This window comes from Exserohilum turcica (assembly GCF_000359705.1).
Source record: "Exserohilum turcica Et28A unplaced genomic scaffold SETTUscaffold_12, whole genome shotgun sequence".
Lineage (NCBI taxonomy): Eukaryota > Fungi > Ascomycota > Dothideomycetes > Pleosporales > Pleosporaceae > Exserohilum > Exserohilum turcicum.
In genome coordinates, this window is record NW_007359937.1 from 1,006,209 (window position 1) to 1,022,553 (window position 16,345).

The 16,345-nt window shown below is 54.7% G+C and overlaps 3 protein-coding genes across 3 annotated transcripts; all 3 read left to right on the forward strand.

Annotated features, from left to right (window-relative positions):
* Positions 1-139: 139 nt before the first annotated feature.
* SETTUDRAFT_26074 (uncharacterized protein) lies at positions 140-376 on the forward strand (the record flags this gene model as incomplete). The annotated part of the gene is made up of 2 exons (XM_008024218.1): positions 140-212; positions 300-376. 2 exons carry the CDS (start codon positions 140-142, stop codon positions 374-376), a joined length of 150 nt encoding a protein of 49 aa, XP_008022409.1.
* A 2,118-nt stretch (positions 377-2,494) lies between these two features.
* Positions 2,495-4,695, forward strand: SETTUDRAFT_146873 (uncharacterized protein; the record flags this gene model as incomplete). The annotated part of the gene is made up of 3 exons (XM_008024494.1): positions 2,495-3,141; positions 3,189-3,331; positions 3,385-4,695. The coding sequence occupies 3 exons, from the start codon at positions 2,495-2,497 to the stop codon at positions 4,575-4,577; spliced, it is 1,983 nt and encodes a 660-aa protein (XP_008022685.1). The 3' UTR covers positions 4,578-4,695.
* A 3,030-nt stretch (positions 4,696-7,725) lies between these two features.
* Positions 7,726-11,195, forward strand: SETTUDRAFT_45865 (uncharacterized protein). The gene is made up of 4 exons (XM_008024311.1): positions 7,726-7,916; positions 8,127-8,267; positions 8,440-9,030; positions 9,085-11,195. The coding sequence occupies exons 1-4, from the start codon at positions 7,903-7,905 to the stop codon at positions 10,787-10,789; spliced, it is 2,451 nt and encodes an 816-aa protein (XP_008022502.1). The 5' UTR covers positions 7,726-7,902; the 3' UTR covers positions 10,790-11,195.
* Positions 11,196-16,345: the final 5,150 nt, after the last annotated feature.

Below are 16,345 nucleotides of genomic sequence, written 5' to 3' on the forward strand. Positions count from 1 at the left end.
CTTCTCTCTATTTCCATCTCTCTGATCTACACTCCTTTGTCGCCGGGCGACTTCTACCATCACCGTTCTTCAACGACATCTTCTTTTGTTATTACGACAAAACAATCACCATTCGAATAATCCTAGAATTTATTTCAAAATGAACTTTTCCATCGTTGTTGTTTTCCTTTCCATGGCTGCCTTTGCCGTTGCCGCGCCCGTTGCCAATGAGGGTATGTCTCTCCACCCACCTACCCACACACACACACACACACACACGAACCCCGAATCAAAGACAGAAAACTAACGCTGTAGATTAGACATTGCAGCCCGCCAGAACCACGGCATGTGCGTCTCATCCACCGACGGCACGCCCGTCCAGATCGAGGGCTGCTAGATATGAGAGAGAAATATATACCCCAGCAGAAGCGTGTTCGTGGAAGAAGGAAGAACGAAGAGCAGGATGAGCAGAGAAGAAGAAGAAGAAGGGGAAAGAAGCAGCAGCAGCAGCCGAAGGAGTCGGAATAGCACGAATTCTCACTATTTTGCGCAATTATTCACGTCACAAGAATCTTGAGTGCGGTAATAGAAATGACTTAGGAAAAAAGAAAAGAAAATAACAACAGCAAAAACAATATACTACTGTGTGTGGTGTTGAATACCTGTCTTCTTCTTCTTTTTTTCTTGTTGTTGTTGTTGTTGTGATGTATCTTCATACATGATAATGATAATGATGATGATGATGATGATGATGATATTAATAATACGTATGCAGGAAAGAACTACAAGCAATGCTATGCTATATACCCCCATAACCCATCAGAATGTCATGCGTATGAATATGATTACAGAATATATGTAAGGGGGGGGGGGGTGTGGAATGCGTATATATACTGTCGTCTCAGGGAAATGAAGAAGGGCAAGTACGCATGGAAAAAATAAATAAATAAATAAACTCGAGTCCCAGGCGCGCAAAGCGTCATTCAACCACACCAAATTAGCCCCGGTGCAAGCTTGAACTGGGAACTGCCTCATTCCGGAGCAGGCTGAAACCGGATTCTGGACTTTCCTTGACTAGCAGCCTGGCTGTGCATTATACCGCATCTGGGAACTTGCTATTTTGGCTGCGAGGGAAGCGCCTGGGGGAGGGGGGGTTCTGCGGCGTGGGCGCACGGTTTGAGAGGGCCAAAGATTGTTGAGGTGTGTCAAGGCTGTTAGAGACATGTCGATGGCTTCCCGGAGTATACGCGACGCGTGGCTTGGTGGCGAAGGGGCTCACGACAGTAGTGGCGTAGATATGCTGAAGTGTGAATGTATCTTTTTTTTTCAATGCTTCTTCTTCAGCACGTAGTCAGCGTTCATAGTGTAAGGAGTTGCAGCCGTGGAATTCTCTATCCTCAATCTGCATCCCATCCCTCATCCCATCTCCCATCTCTTCCCCTCAGTCTTGACATTGAAGTACCGATTGCTCGCGAATCCAGTTTCATTCGGGCCTTTGGTCTAGGCCCCCGTATAATCTGTCAAGAATATCGCCGTTGCGCCACGGCTGCACCCCGCTGAAACGGTACTCAAACCCAGCCGAAACTCGGAACAACAAGTTCCTCGGGCAGCGATCTTGCACATCACACAATGCGATGTGAGGCTTAATTCCCTAGTGGCTGGGCTCGTTCCTGCTCAGGCACAGCGATACGCGTAAGCTGGGAGACGCCCTTGTTTGTTGCTGGATGAGTATGGAGCAGACGTTCAGGCACAGCTGTAGTGCAACACCCCTGGTAGATCGGCATGCGCTAGCCGCTTCCAGTATCTTCGCGTGCAACCGCTTCAACGTCAAAACCGGTCAAAATGCCTGTGATGGAACTGGGTTTCCGACATATGGCAGACGTGGCGTGACAGGTAGACGTGCTGTCGTGTGATAGCCAGCATGTAGGTCCGACTGGGAGGAGGGCCCGTCGAGTCTACTAAATCCTACTCCTCTGCTGCTTTCTTTCATCCATACCTTTTCTCCTGATTGCCCAGAGCGAGGACGGTCGCTTTTTTACTGATTGCTGCGAACTGGATATTCCTATGATGCGAGATTATACAAACTCTAATGAAGCATTCTTGGCTTTGTTCTTCGCGTCAAGCCGTAATCGAGGTGGTGGCGCGAGATACTGTGTAGGCGACATGCTACTCCAGGACCAAGACAATGCAGGAGCAGTGGTGAGATGGCAAGTGTGAAAGAAATAGAAGAGTTCACTTGACTCTAGAATTGACGGCTAGACGCCTACTCGATCATGGTAGATGCGGTCCTCACAGTGAAAGTGAGCCGGCAAAGACCGTGTGGGTGAAGGCAAGCGCGCCACGCGGTAGCACCTGCCGGTTGTCAACACCGACCTCCCCTCTGTCAGTCGCTCCCACAACCTCTCTGAACCGGCAATCGTGATCCAATGAGAGCATGGATTTATACGTAGCACAACTACCCGGGCTCTCTGTAGCCGAGCATCTATCGAGGGAGCTTGCAAAGGACAGCAGCAGCATGCCAGATGGTAAGAGCTGGCGCCTGGGGCACAGCAAACAGCCCAAGAAGCAGTCCAGGGCTCTTACCCCGCTCAAAGTTGATGGCGACGTCCCAGCAACTCCTGAAGATGCCGCCGACCGACGCCGTCAACCCAGCTGGCGAAAGACGCTGCAGGGAAGTAGACCCCAGACTCCGGTAAGTACCCTAACGACAGCAGTCGACGACACGGAAGACACGCAGAGTGAGCGTTCGGAAACACCAGCAACACGCCGGGATTCCAGGCCCAAGCTCGCGCGATACACGTCTCTCTTCGCCTCTCTCAAGGAAACTGCCAAAGCACCAGAGTTTTCGGAGCCATGGGGTGACGATGCACCGCCGCCGTTCCAGTCGTTTGTCGATCCGCTGCAGGTGATGCAATCGGTACGATCGCACATTATAAACTCATGCCTGCCAATACCACTGGAGCATCACAGCGGCCTGCTCCGTCTGTTCGAGGAATACCGCAAGATACGAGAGCAAAAGGAGCGCCTTGAGACATTGTTGGGACGGACGCTGCAGGACTGGGAACAGGCTGAAAGGTGCTGGAGGCATTTTGAGGATCGTTACAATGCCGAGATACGGCGGCTGGAGCTGCTCATAGCCCGCGGCGCGACTGGCATGGCAGAGTCAGTTCACGAACCATGGACAAGTCTAGTGATGCTGATTGTAGTAGACTTGTGCAAGCCCGACAGGGAAGCATTGTGGACCGCAAGCGGAAACATCGAAAAACGGTCTCGCAGGACAGCTTCCGACGAGACTATGAATTCTTTCCTGTCGAGAAGCTTGATGCAGAAATCAAGTTGATGAGCCAGCGAGGTAGGCTATACAGGTAGGCGGTAGAAAATCAAGATCAATCTAATCGCACATAGTGCTTTTGCATCGGCCAGTATCACCTTCGGGAAATATGGCAGTGCTGTCTAAACGATTCTCTAACAGCTCGGAATTGCTGCTGGGCACTCCCCCTGATTCGAAGAAAACAAAGACACTCTCGCGCAAGGCTCAGAGCGAGCTGAACCTGTCTACGTTTGGCAAAATCAGGCCGCCTCCTTCTGTTACAGACTCGATTGCCTCTGCCTTTTCAGGGGGGTCTGGCGATGCACTGCCGGATGAGACATCGGTTGCTAGTCAGCCCGGCATGGATCCAGCAACTGAATGCAATGCACTGTTTGCTCTGCGTGAGCTTGGGACACTGGTGGCAAGACGACGAGGATTACAGCCGGAAAGCTTCAATCACGGGCTCATGATGTTATTTTCACAGGCAAGGCCAGCAGAAGGCGTGGTTGTACCGGGCGAGGAGAAGAAGGCAGATGCAGCGATTCAAGACGCAAGTGTCAAGAGTCCGTCGTTGGAACAGTCTACGACACAGGCCCGTACGGTAAGGAAGTTCCAATCACAGCCTCAGCCCAATACGCAACAGAAGCATCACCGACAGTTTTCTTTCGAGCCTGGAGCAGACCAGCTCCAAGCGCTTACTGAGGAAGCACCGCCACGTGATGTCGGTTCACGCGACGACGAGTCTGAAAACTCGGACGCACCGCTTATCATTCACGCCGGCCGGCAGACGGAAGATTCAGCATCGACGTCTCTGACCGGCTCGTGCCAAAACCTGAGCGCCGACTTTGCCAAGCCGTCCAAAATCCCGAGTCCAGTGCAGAGCCTGGGCCGCAGTCGCAAGGAGAGTTCGGCGTCGAGCCTGCCGTCCGTGTACGCGCGATCTCAAGATACCAGTCGCCGCGGGTCGAGTTCCAGTGTGCTTACTGCGTTTCGGGAAAACGCGAGCGGCAGCGTACGACCACGGGCGCAGAGCAGGAATAGTTCGATGCAGAGCTTGCATGCAACGACGGGGCCGCTGGCAGGAGCAAAGGAGCACTATGGTAGTATAGGGCTTCGCAATCATAAGATTGCTACAACGGCGGCAGCAACATCAGCAGCAGCAGCAGCAGCAGGCGGCAGCACAGGCAGCACAGGCAGCATAGTCAGCAATGGACAGCAGGCATCGGGTGCAGAAACAGATGGGCGCAAGGCCATGACGTGGCGAGCAAATGAGGAAGCAAAGGCTTAAATGAAGTGGAGAAGAGAGATTTCGAGTCCGCGGAGGAAGATGTGGAAGAGGTGTCATGGAGAGGAGGTGTTGATGTGGATGAGGGATTTTCGGCGTGAGCGATGGAACATGGATGCCGGATGCTGGGGCGAATTAGGGTGGGGATGTGTGTGTGTGTGGTATTTTGGGCCAGCTGGTTTAGCATGAATTGGCATGGGTACACAATGTGTGGTGGTAGTATAACTCTCTGCTTCCCTCTGGCCCTCTCGCCCCCTCTCTCTGTCTCTGATGTTGACGTGATTGTATCACTTAGTTCCTAGGCCACCACCACCCCCTCCCCCTCGGCAATTTGCCCAACATGGCATTATTTCCGCGGCGTGTGAGTGTGAGTGTGTGTGTGTATGGGCTAGTAGATAGCGTATCAAGGCGAGTATAGACACGAGACTTGAAACACGCGGGGCGCACCTCGTAGTGTAGGCGTGTCTATGTATATATCTATATCTATATCTATGTGTGTGTGTGTGTATGGTTCTGATAAGATGATACTTTGATATACGTGGGCCAGGATGCGTGTGAAGCGGGAGATGAAAGGGCCACTAAGTACTTGATTAGTTTTCAAGTCAAGTTAGTCAGGTCAAGTTAGTTTTAACACCAAAAGAAATCCCTCCCCGGACGAGAAATTACGGGCAGCAGACACAGCTACCGGGTCACGGAAAAGGGAAAATTTCAGTGGAAATTTCTGGAATCAACTTGGTGGGTTAGTTAGTTATGTAGTTAGGGTTGGGGCGGTGGAATTTAGCGAGATGAGAAAAGGGAAGGACGTTCGTGTGTGTGTGTGTGTATGTGTGTGTGTGTATGTGTGTGTGTGTATGTGTGTGCATGTGTGTGTGTTGTGGCTAAAAAGGTGGGGGATGCTTTTGATGCTTTCTCTCTCTCATGATTATGATTAGATGGGCCGGAGAGAGAGAGAGAGAGAGAGAGACTGTTTCGGTGTGACAATCACGTTTGCATTTGCGAGAGCGAGAGAGAGAGAATGACGGTGGAGGCGTTGGAAAGCGGTGGAAAAACGCCATGCGCCGCCCCCGTCACAGTGGTACATGGGCTACGCACGTACGGGAAGTGTGTGGGTTTGGCGTGTGCGTGTGTTCCTCCTGGGCGCGGTGCATGCTGCATGCTGCATGAGCATGAGCATGAGCATGGGCATGGGCATGAGCCACAATCATCCGAGGCGGGGGAGGCGAAGAGCAGAAGGGGAAACCACTTGCAACTTGTGTTTGGGCCGTGGATATGACTCGAACCTCGGTGTACGCATACGTATGCCGTTGGCTCGAGGCGCGGGGAAAGGGAAGGGAAGGAGGGAGGAAGAAAAAAAAAAGGGCTCACGTGTAACGTGTTAGTGTTAGTGGTAGGTCTAGATTGGAGAAAATGGGTTCGGCAGTTTCATGGTACACTAATACACTAGGTGTAGGTGTAGGTGTACAGGCTCGGTTGGAGGTTGTGGCGATGACGGAGATGGGCAAGTGTGGCGTAGACAGGTGTGGCGAGTGAGGCGAGCTCGCTCCATCGCTCCCTCCCTCGCTCCCCCATTCACTCGCCGCTGACGCTGACACGGCCAGCCCCAGGCATGCACAGCCACGGCCCTACTGCTACCGCCGCGCAACCTCACGCACACGCCCGCTTCCGGCCGTGATTTGCACTGCAGCTGTCGCCATCCCGCACGCACACGCACACGCACTGCCAGCCGCGGCCCCAGTCCCACACAGTCGCGCTCCCAGCCCAATGTTTCTCGAATCCACCCGCCTGCTCACGCCAACACTAACACACGCCCTCTGCTCCCCACGGCGCCTGCTGCGAAGCCTGCGACACCCACTAACCGCCTGCGCCCGCACGGAGCCCCCGTGGCTTGACGGCCCATTTCGTCTGCATGCCCGTAATTTACACCTACTCCTCGTCGTCCACACGCACCCCATGCCCCCTTGGTCGCCACAGCTGCGCGAGCCGCCTACCGTGGTGCGTTGGCGCCTCGATGCGAAATGACATATGCCGTCCAGGGCTGTCGGGCCCATTCCACGCGACTGTCACTCTGTGCCGCTCGCCGCTCGCCGCCCACCTTTCCCCTGCGTTTGAGCGCCGGATCGGAGACGAGGGTGTGCCCTCGCCCTCCAAACAAGCCCGCGCCCGCCCTCGCCCTCTGATCTGATCTCCCCCAATCGGCCCTTGGCCCCGTGTCGCTTGTGCGTGCCCCATCCCGAGATTAAGGAGCCCATCCATGTCTCCATCTCGAACCGTTTCTTTCGTCATGGCTCCGCCGCACCAGAGAAAAAAAAACTTCCCCCCCCTCCCCAAAAAAACAACGTCATCATCTCTTGCCAGTTACACGCTCCGGCGCCCCGTGCTGCCTGTGTGCGTGTGTTATTGCATACAATGCTCGCCCACCCGCCCCCGTCGCCCGCCAATCGCACGCCCGGGGAATAGTCATCCGGCGACCGAAAATCCTTCTTTTGCTTTGCTCCCGTCTCTTGTGTAAAAATAAATGTGGCAACTGTTACACTCCGATCGACAAACGGGCTGCATCGACGCAAAATGGGTCACGCCTTATCATGTGCGAGCTGCGCGCGAGGGGAGGGGGGGGGGAAAGCGTCTTCTCGGCAATGATTGACATGGGCTGTGTGGCACAGGCCCCCCCTCTCATACATATTCCCCTCATGCACATGCCCACCCATGTGGAGCGATGAAGCGATGAAGCGCGGCGGCGGCACAGAACAGCAGCAGCGGCGGCGGCCAAGGGCGCGTTAGCCAGAACAGAACAGCAGGCGCAGCTCGCGGGTCGAGTGGGGAGAGGGTGCCTAGACCCGACGCTCCACCCATGCCAATGCACGTCTATGCTGCCCATGTCTCTGCTGCCCATGGCCTGCCCTGCCACGCCCTGCCACGCCCACGCGCGGCCCTCTGGCTGCATTCCGTCAGGCCCTGTTGCTTGTTGCCGTCGCTAGCTAAAAGAACGTCTGACCACCGCCGGCCCTGCACATCTGTGGCTTGACCCGACCCAGGCTCGACTACACGACGCCGACGACGACTACTAAGTACTTACACTACGCGACCTACCCACTGCCGCCTTCTCGTCGCAGCTGCCCTCTGCTTCCATCGCGCCCCCCCCCCAATAACTCCCCGCCGCCGCTCCGCCAGGTCGCTCTCCGCCGCGCCTCTCCTCTGCGCCCGCTGCCTGCTCTGCGCCCTCGCCCTCGCCCTCGCGCCCGCTGCTGCCCGCCCTCGTCCCCCCGCCCGCGCTCCCCAGATGCAAGACAGAGCCCCAGCCTGCTAATCGCCCGAGTGAAAGCCCGATGCCATGTTTCGAAATAGGTATGTCCTGGCCCGCCGCCCGCCAAACCACACAACCCCCCCAGCTGCCCGCCATGTGATTTGCACGCGTCGCCTTCTGACAAGCAATCAACTGTCCACGTCGCGTGTGCATACATGCTACATACACGCACACACACACACACACACACACACATATGCACACTCGCCCGCCCACCCCGCCGACCACCCCGCTGACCACTCCCCCCCCAGGCTCAACAACCAGAAACCCGATGGAAAACTCCTAGAGGACTTCAAGGCAAACTTCCCCCATATCCAGCAGCGCTCGCATTCTCTGGCCGCGCCCGCCGGTCACTCGCTCGCTGATGCGCTTGACGTCGCCCACCCCTCCCGGTACGTCTTCCCGAGATAGGCTCCCCCCCCCCGGCGTCCCGTGTCAGCAGCATCGACATCATAGTCGGAGTCCGCTGCCTAAACACCGACGCATGCACCGCTAATGCGCACACGCCTGACAACACCAACAACAATAATAATCTGAAATACATGCTGATAGTTGCACCACCAGCCAACCCGACACCCATGACGACATCAAGGACCAGGACCCGACGCCGCGCGCAAACGCCGAGCAATGGCGCTTCACGCCCTCGCTGCTCGACCCCAACAGCTTCGCCTTCACCTCGTTCGCAAACCAGCCCCCGGGTTACTACACCCCAACGCCCGGCGGCACCAACACGCTCTACCACAGCCAGGCCGGTGACCTGCACACGCCCGGCTTCAGCTTCGGCCTAGGAACCCCGCTGTCGCTGCCCACGTCCGAGGGCGGCGTCCACGCCGGCCAGATTGCCCCCACGGCCCATCTCCACGGCTTCAATCCCCATGCCCTCGGCTCGCACCACTTCCACAATGTCAATCCCTTTGGCATGCAGCCCCAGCCCCAGCACTCGCAGTCGTTTGCGCCCCATCAGTTCACCCACCAGCCCTCGGCCTTCGACCAGGGCCCCTTGGCGCAACCCCATGAAAACTCTCCCATGGACAACATGGTCCCAGAAGTCGACATGCACGAGCAGTCGCCCCTGATTGGATTCGCACCCCATTCGTACCAGGACAACGCCATGGCGCCCGCCGTCGCTCCTGCACCCCCTCCACCCAACCAAAAGTGAGCCGCCGCACCACGTGCCATGTTTACCAGTCTGTGCTAAATCCTCGATAGCTTCCGATACCACGTCACCCTGAATGCCCCGACCGCCATGGTCAAGCAATCTGACGAAGTCCCGGTCACGTATCTCAACAAAGGACAGGCCTACTCCATCTCGTTGGTTGACACGGCCCCACTGCAAGTGCCGTCCCAGCCGCTCAAGTACCGCACCTTTATCCGCATTTCCTTTGAGGATGAGCAGCAACGCCAGCGCCCTGCGTCTTGCTGGCAGCTGTGGAAAGAGGGCCGCGGCACCAACGAGGCCCACCAGCGCGGCGGGCGCCTGCAGGCGGTCGAGTTTGTCGATCCGAGCCAGGTCGGCGGCGGCGAAGTCCAAGGGCGGCCGCGGGTGGAGCTGGAATCCTCGTCGTTTGACGGCTTCGTCGTGACATGGACACCGGTCCACAACGCTTCGCCCGAGTGCTCCCTGGCTGTACGCTTCAACTTTCTCTCGACCGACTTTAGCCATTCCAAGGGCGTCAAGGGAATCCCGGTCCGGCTGTGCGCAAAGACAGAAGTGGTGACGGAAACGGCGGCATCGTCGCCCCAACGAACAGACGCTGAGCTGTGCTACTGCAAGGTCAAGCTCTTCCGAGACCACGGCGCTGAGCGCAAACTATCCAACGATGTCGCGCACGTCAAGAAGACAATTGACAAGCTCAAGCAGCAGATTGCCCAGGTCGAGTCGGGCATGAAGGATTTCGGCAAGCGGAAGCGCAGCGGCTCCATCTCCAAGGGCAGCATGAGCCAACGGCCCGGAAAAGTGCCCAAGCACAAGAGGACGTGGTCCATGTCTTCGACGAGCGACAACCAAGCATCGCGCGCGCCTGCCGAGGAAGATCTCCACATCAAGCTGGCGTCGTTGCAGGACATGTTCAGCTCCACCCGACCCGTCAGTGTTCTCTATCTCAAAGGCGAGCCCGAGGACGACCCAGACTTGCACCCCGTCGTGCTGGGCGCAGTGCCCCAGGACCTCTCCAAGCTCGACACCAACGTGGACGCGCAAATGTGGGATGGCCAGGAGCCGCAAACATCCACCTCATCCGTCGTGTCGCCCACGCCCAGCTCGCAATCTCTCCACTCGGAAAAGCGGCGTGCTTCTTCTTTCCAGCGCCCGCAGCCCTTCCAGCCACCCACGCGCATGACATCGAGTGAATGGCGGAATCTTCCCCAAACAGCTACGGGCGATCTCAAGGCCATGGCTGGCATGCATGGAGGTGCAGATGTGCCCACCAAGGTTCAACGGCCGTATTCGAACGATCACGCCCTGTCTGGATGGATCGAGGCGCTTGGCGTTGATCAGACGTACCAGCCACCGCCGGAGCCGATGCTCAAGCCCGTTGCTTGCTTTTTCGTCCAGCCACGCGTTGCCGGTCGGCAGCCCGACGACAACTATTTCCGCGCCGTTTACCTCATGGACCGCACCGTCAAGGAGCTTGTGGCGGGCATTGCCATGAAGATCAAGATGGAGCCCACAAAGGTCACGCGCACCATTCGCGTCAACCAAAAAGGACTGCAGATTCTCATGGACGACGACGCGGTTAGCAGGATCCCCGAGCAACAGGACATGACGGCCGAGTTCCACGAGATTGGCACACCGCCCGTGCACGGTATGAAGCGCGAATGGGAGGCTGACCCTGCAGACATTCAGGTCGATGGAGATATTGGCGTTGCGGAAACGGTCCACTCCACCGGCTACGAGCTTCGTCTTCTCTTCTAGCTTTCCTCCTTCACCTTGATACCCTGTTTTCTTGGCGACGCTCCAACCGTAATGACGCGCGTACCATTTGTACCTTGGAGCCCTCGCATTGCATTGTGCGTGTTGGCTATTACTACTTTTGACTTGTCCAAGTCGAGTGGTCGGCTTGTTTGCTTGTTTGCTTTGTTTCCTTTGTTGATACCATTCTCTTCGACTTTTCGGTGCGACGACGATACCCATTATACCATTACCATTTTCACCATTTTCAGCGGCTGAGATTGCACATGAACGATCTGTTACGAAGACATAGCGAGATACACATATGCAGTACGACGAGGGAGCGTTGGGGTGTAATTTCCTCTTACAGACAACAAGGATGGCGACTTGTCTTACCACACACACACACACACACACACACACACACACACATACATGCCCAGCTCGGCCTGGATGCCTAATCAAAGTCTTTGCGGTCCTACACGTACACTAGAATTGTCGCAACATGTCCAAATTTTCCTTGTCAAAATTTTTTTGCAACATGCATGTCTTAAGATGGGCATGTCACGACCGAAGCTGGACCGGCCGTTGGACGCTTTCTCCACTGACATTATGACATAGTGACAAGTCTTGACAGCACCTTCTGACCGAGCCCGTTCCGGTATCGCCATGGTCCATTAGAGCTCCTTTGCATCAAGTCGCAGTCTTGGCACGCAGCGGAGCCTCGAGGCGCCATCAAGGGCAGAGAGAAATCAGGCCATGTGCGCGGGCGGCCTGGATTCCAATACGACGACAAATTTTTCAGCATCGCGACGAGGCCAGAGCATCGGCGAGTCGCGACAATGCATAATGGACAAGACGATGTCGAGAGAATCGAGGAATGACCATCGGAAACAAGCGTATCGCATATGGCCAGGCCTCTTGAGTGGGGACCCCTGAACGCGAGAGATTGAGGAGGGGGAAGGGGGGGGGGGCTGGCGGGTAGGGTGTGGGTGTGGGTGTGGGCGGTGGGCGGTGGGTATGGTAGCCGATGCCGACAGCTCATGTTCCGAGCCTAGGCATGGTGTGCCCGAAGCTTGATGTCATTGTGCAGCACACCGCTCACGAATCACGACGACGATACAGATGAGCCTGAGGAGACAAATCAAAGGAGCAGGGTGTAGAGGATGCGCTGGCAAAGGCAGCTCAGGTGCTGGATAGCGACGGGCCGATTGAACCTGGTGAGCAGCGGCAGCGGCAGCGGCAGCACTGCGAGCGAGCCGTGTGCGCGCGCGTGTGTGTGTGTGTGTGTGTGTGTCGTCGTTGTGGCAAACGTGAAACATGTGCGCATCCTACCAACTGTCACTTGGGCAGCCTTTTTTTTGCATTGGGGGGTTTACACATGCACATGTTCATGCAGGCGTGCTCGTGCATGGGTCGTCTGATAACACAGCGACACGCGGCACACGGCACCGATCCGACCAAATCCACGAGAATGGCTTACTAGCTGTTGTCCGTCATAGCCGCTGGGGGCGCTCGGCTTGCCTTCTGTAACCACCATGGCTTGTCCGAAGTGCCCCCTCCCCCAGCGACAGGACAGTTGATCCTTTGCCACGCACTAGGCTACATGGGAAGCCGAACACATCGCGAACTCCGACCCGCGCCACGGGGGCCTAAGACGGTTGCGCCGAGACAGACAAAAACACTGTCACTGTCACTGACACACGGAGAGAGAGAGAGAGATTGAGAGAGAGCGAGAGACTAGCACCTTGCACCAATCAAAGCACCTTTATTATTTTCTCCTAGCAGCTCGGCACCCATACCAATACGCACAAACTGTCTTCTGGTTGGACAGTCCCTTGTATGCATGCAACTAACTACGTAACTAACACTAAGATAAACCATGATTCCCGTCCCGTCTTATTATAGTAGCAATGCTGTTGTGGTTGTAACTAAGGTTTTTTTTGTAGTGTATCTACATGTAGTATAATAAGGTTTACATATTGGACCAATGAGCGTGTTTTTCCTCTTTTCCATCTAGCTGTAAGATCGCCCGTGTTTTAGGTTTATCCAATCCACACATACTGTACCCCAATAGGCGAAGCCAAGTGGCGAGTGTTGGACTGGACTGGACTGGACTGGACTGGACTGTGGCTGTGGCTGTGGCTGGACTCGCGGTTCGCGGCTTTTGTATCTACGTACACATGTGCATGGCTCTTTGCCACTGTGAGTTTCCCGCTTTCTGGGGGGTTACGTAGCACAATGGGGCTGTGCTGCTACGTCGTATACGTCCAAGTCTAGGTCTATGATGCTGGCACTGGCACTGACACTGGCACTGGTGCTGGTGTAATGTAGATGGAGATGGTCATGTAGATCAACATCTTTTTTTTTGGTAGGGTTGACAATGCACAGTTGACACTGACACAGTGGGGCTAAGGGGAAAAGAAGGGAAACTAAGACGAATTTTTTCATGCTGACTCACTTACCCATGCACACACACACACATGTATGCATTACATATCCTTCCCTTGATCCTTATTCCTTGATCCTTGATCCTTGTTCCTATTTTTTAATTTTCCCAATAACAACAATAACAACAATAACAATAGCAATAACCCCCGTCACCGTCACCGTCGTGGTTGTCAAACTCCACACATCTGTGACGACTACTGTAGGTGTACACCTACAAAGCCCATTTATATATGTGTCTGTGTAACGTACGTACGTACGTATATCGTGCTGATCTGGCAAGTTTTCGCCACTTTTATTTTTTTTGAGAGGGGGGGGGGGGGTCCGCAGGTGAGCCGAGGAAGAAATGGTGAGGAGCGCAATGTTTAACGTAGGTGTAGCGAGGAAAATGCAAAATACCAAATGCGAAATGCGAAATACGAAATGTTGATGTTGGGGTTGGGGTTGGAAAAGTGCGTGAAACGAGTAGTGTAGTGGTAGTGGTAGTGGTAGTGGTAGTGAGTGTAAAGTGTGGGAGGGGGGCATGATAAGGGCTTTGTTATCGCTATAGGGGGGGAGGGTGAGGTTTTTTTTTCGATTTATTTTGGATGGATTGATCATGTAAGGTGTGGGATAAATACTGTAAGTAGGTGTATATGCATCTTGTATAGATGTGCATGTGCATGTGTGTGTAGATGTGTGTATGTCTGCACAGCCACAACCCATACACACCCTACTACTATCTCATGCGTGGCGAAAAATGAAACGCGTCTATTACGCCTACTTACGTACGTACGTACCGCCTTGCCACTCCCATTTCCATTCCTATTCCCAGTCCCATTCACATGCCAGACAGACAGACAGACCTCAGCGCGTGCGCACGCCTCACTTTGGCTGCAACCATTCAGAGAGGAAGGAGGGAAAAGAAAGCCCTTTTTTTCGTGAATACGAGGGCGACTTTGTTTGTTCTAGACTCGAGCTGCGGGGGTGGTGGTGGTGGTGACACGCGTGTTTTCATTCATCCACCCTCGCACCTACACCTACTTACAGTTACAGTTATGAAACCCCCCGGTCGTTTGCAGATCTTGGGCATCGGTACCGGGTAATTTGGATACGAAATGTTGCGATGAGTTTAGTTTAGTTTAGTTTAGTTTTTTTTCAGTTCGCTTCGCGGTGAAGTAGGTTAGTCAAGTGTAATTTGCGTGCTTTCTCGTAATAAGTCATGGGTTGATTGCCCCCGGTTGTTTGTTTGTTTGTATGTATGTATGTATGCTTGTTTGGTTAGCAGTAAAGTAACATAATCGGCTTTTAGTCTCTTAGTCATGTACATGGTTTAGATTAGTTCAACATCTAGCCCGGGGGCTGGAGCTGGACTGGGGCTGGCCCCGTGAGCTTGGACTATGTAGCACGCCTGCCCCATGTCGCAGCAAGAGAGAGAGAGAGAGAGAGAGAGAAACAGACAGATAGCCATAGAACGACATACCTACATATCCGGCCCTTTTTTTCCCATCTTCTTTGCTTTTTTCTTCTCCCGCACATGATTAGTCGTCTTACGGGACGGCTAGGGCTTTGTCGGGGCCAAAGTGATTGGAACGGGCTTTTCCCACTCTCCCACTCTCCCACTCTCTCTGTCGAACTATGATTACGAAACTACACCTAATACGAGCCCTAATCCCCGCTGGAGCGGGCGGTAATGCTGCGGTACGAGTGCTTAGTGTATTTTGGACCATCTGTCTATGTGCGCCGGTGGAACGGGTCAGTTCGCGGGCGGCATGCTCCACGCGCAGAAAGGACTCAGGCGATTGAAGCCCTTTTTCCTTTGTTCCATTTCTTCCTTCCTTTCTTTGATTGTGATTAATATGTTGCTATGTGATGCCACAGCCGAGGCGTGCGCGAGTGTGCATATGTCGTCATGGCAATGACTCGCGGTCACAACGACAAAAACCTTAGCAACGATCGAATATAACACTGGGTTCATTCAGACATGTCTGCAGCCCGCCTTTTTTCTAGTCCTGTTTGGTGGATGGGCAAGGCGGGCTTTTTTGCGCGCTTCGAGGCTCATCTGATTTGCGGCCATTCATGTTCCCATGTACATATTACATTACATAGTTACATACATACGTATGTAACATGGCCCTCGCCTAGTGCTGGTGCTGCCCGGCAAGACTACCGGTACCAGAACCAATGCCCGCAGAGAAGCTCGCTCCCTCTCCCAGCCACTACCACCACCACCACCACCACCACCACAACAATGCGCCCGCGCGGTTTTTTTTTCTTTGCTAGACGCAATCCATTCATTCTACCGCCGGGTGGGCCACCGCTGCCACCGCCGCCGCCGTGCGCACGTTTTCAGCCCCAATCTAGGAGGGGGAAGCCGAAGGGGGCGGAGAGGTTAAATTCGAACATCCGGGGCGAACGATTTACGCAATTTCGCGCTCGTGGAACCAGGATCGCAGAATTACATACGAGATCTCGAATTTTTTTTTGGTTCCCTCTTCAATCTGCTTCTTCTTTTCCTCTGAGTCGCGTACATAACAGCTAGAAGCAAAGCTGAAAGAGCGGGACCTTGCTCCCCCCCCCTGCTGCATGTGCATTGTCAAGCCCCCTCCGTCGGAAGAAGTTACTACTATCTATGTAGGGCCCCCGCACGTGGACGCCCGCCCCCCTCGTCCATTGATGGCGCCGCCCAATTACGGCAAATTCAAATCTGGCAAATGATCACGTTTTTTTTAGAGCCAGAGGAAAAATCCTTACCTTGGGTTCTGGGCCCATGACTTCATATGTGCGGTCAAGGGAGCTAGTAAGTAAGCTGGAGACGGCGCTGATCAACCGCAACAAAGTGTTTCAGGTAGAAGGTCCCCCCCGTATGCATGCGGTTACATGGCTACAGCGACTCGGACGGCGATCACTGCTGACACTGGCACCATACAGTCTGCAGTAGTGATAGGCTCTTGTATTCCCCGCAGCGAGGCAAGGCTTCCGCTCGCTTCCCAAAGCCTGGTACCTGTCAATGTGCCCATCGTCCATCCATCCATCTATGTACGGTCCTGACTCTGTCAGACACCGCGTAAGCAGCCAACCGGCTCTCGACCGGCACAAGTAACAACCCCTCCCTCCTGTGCTCGGCGCGCGTGCGCCATCGCCATCGCGATC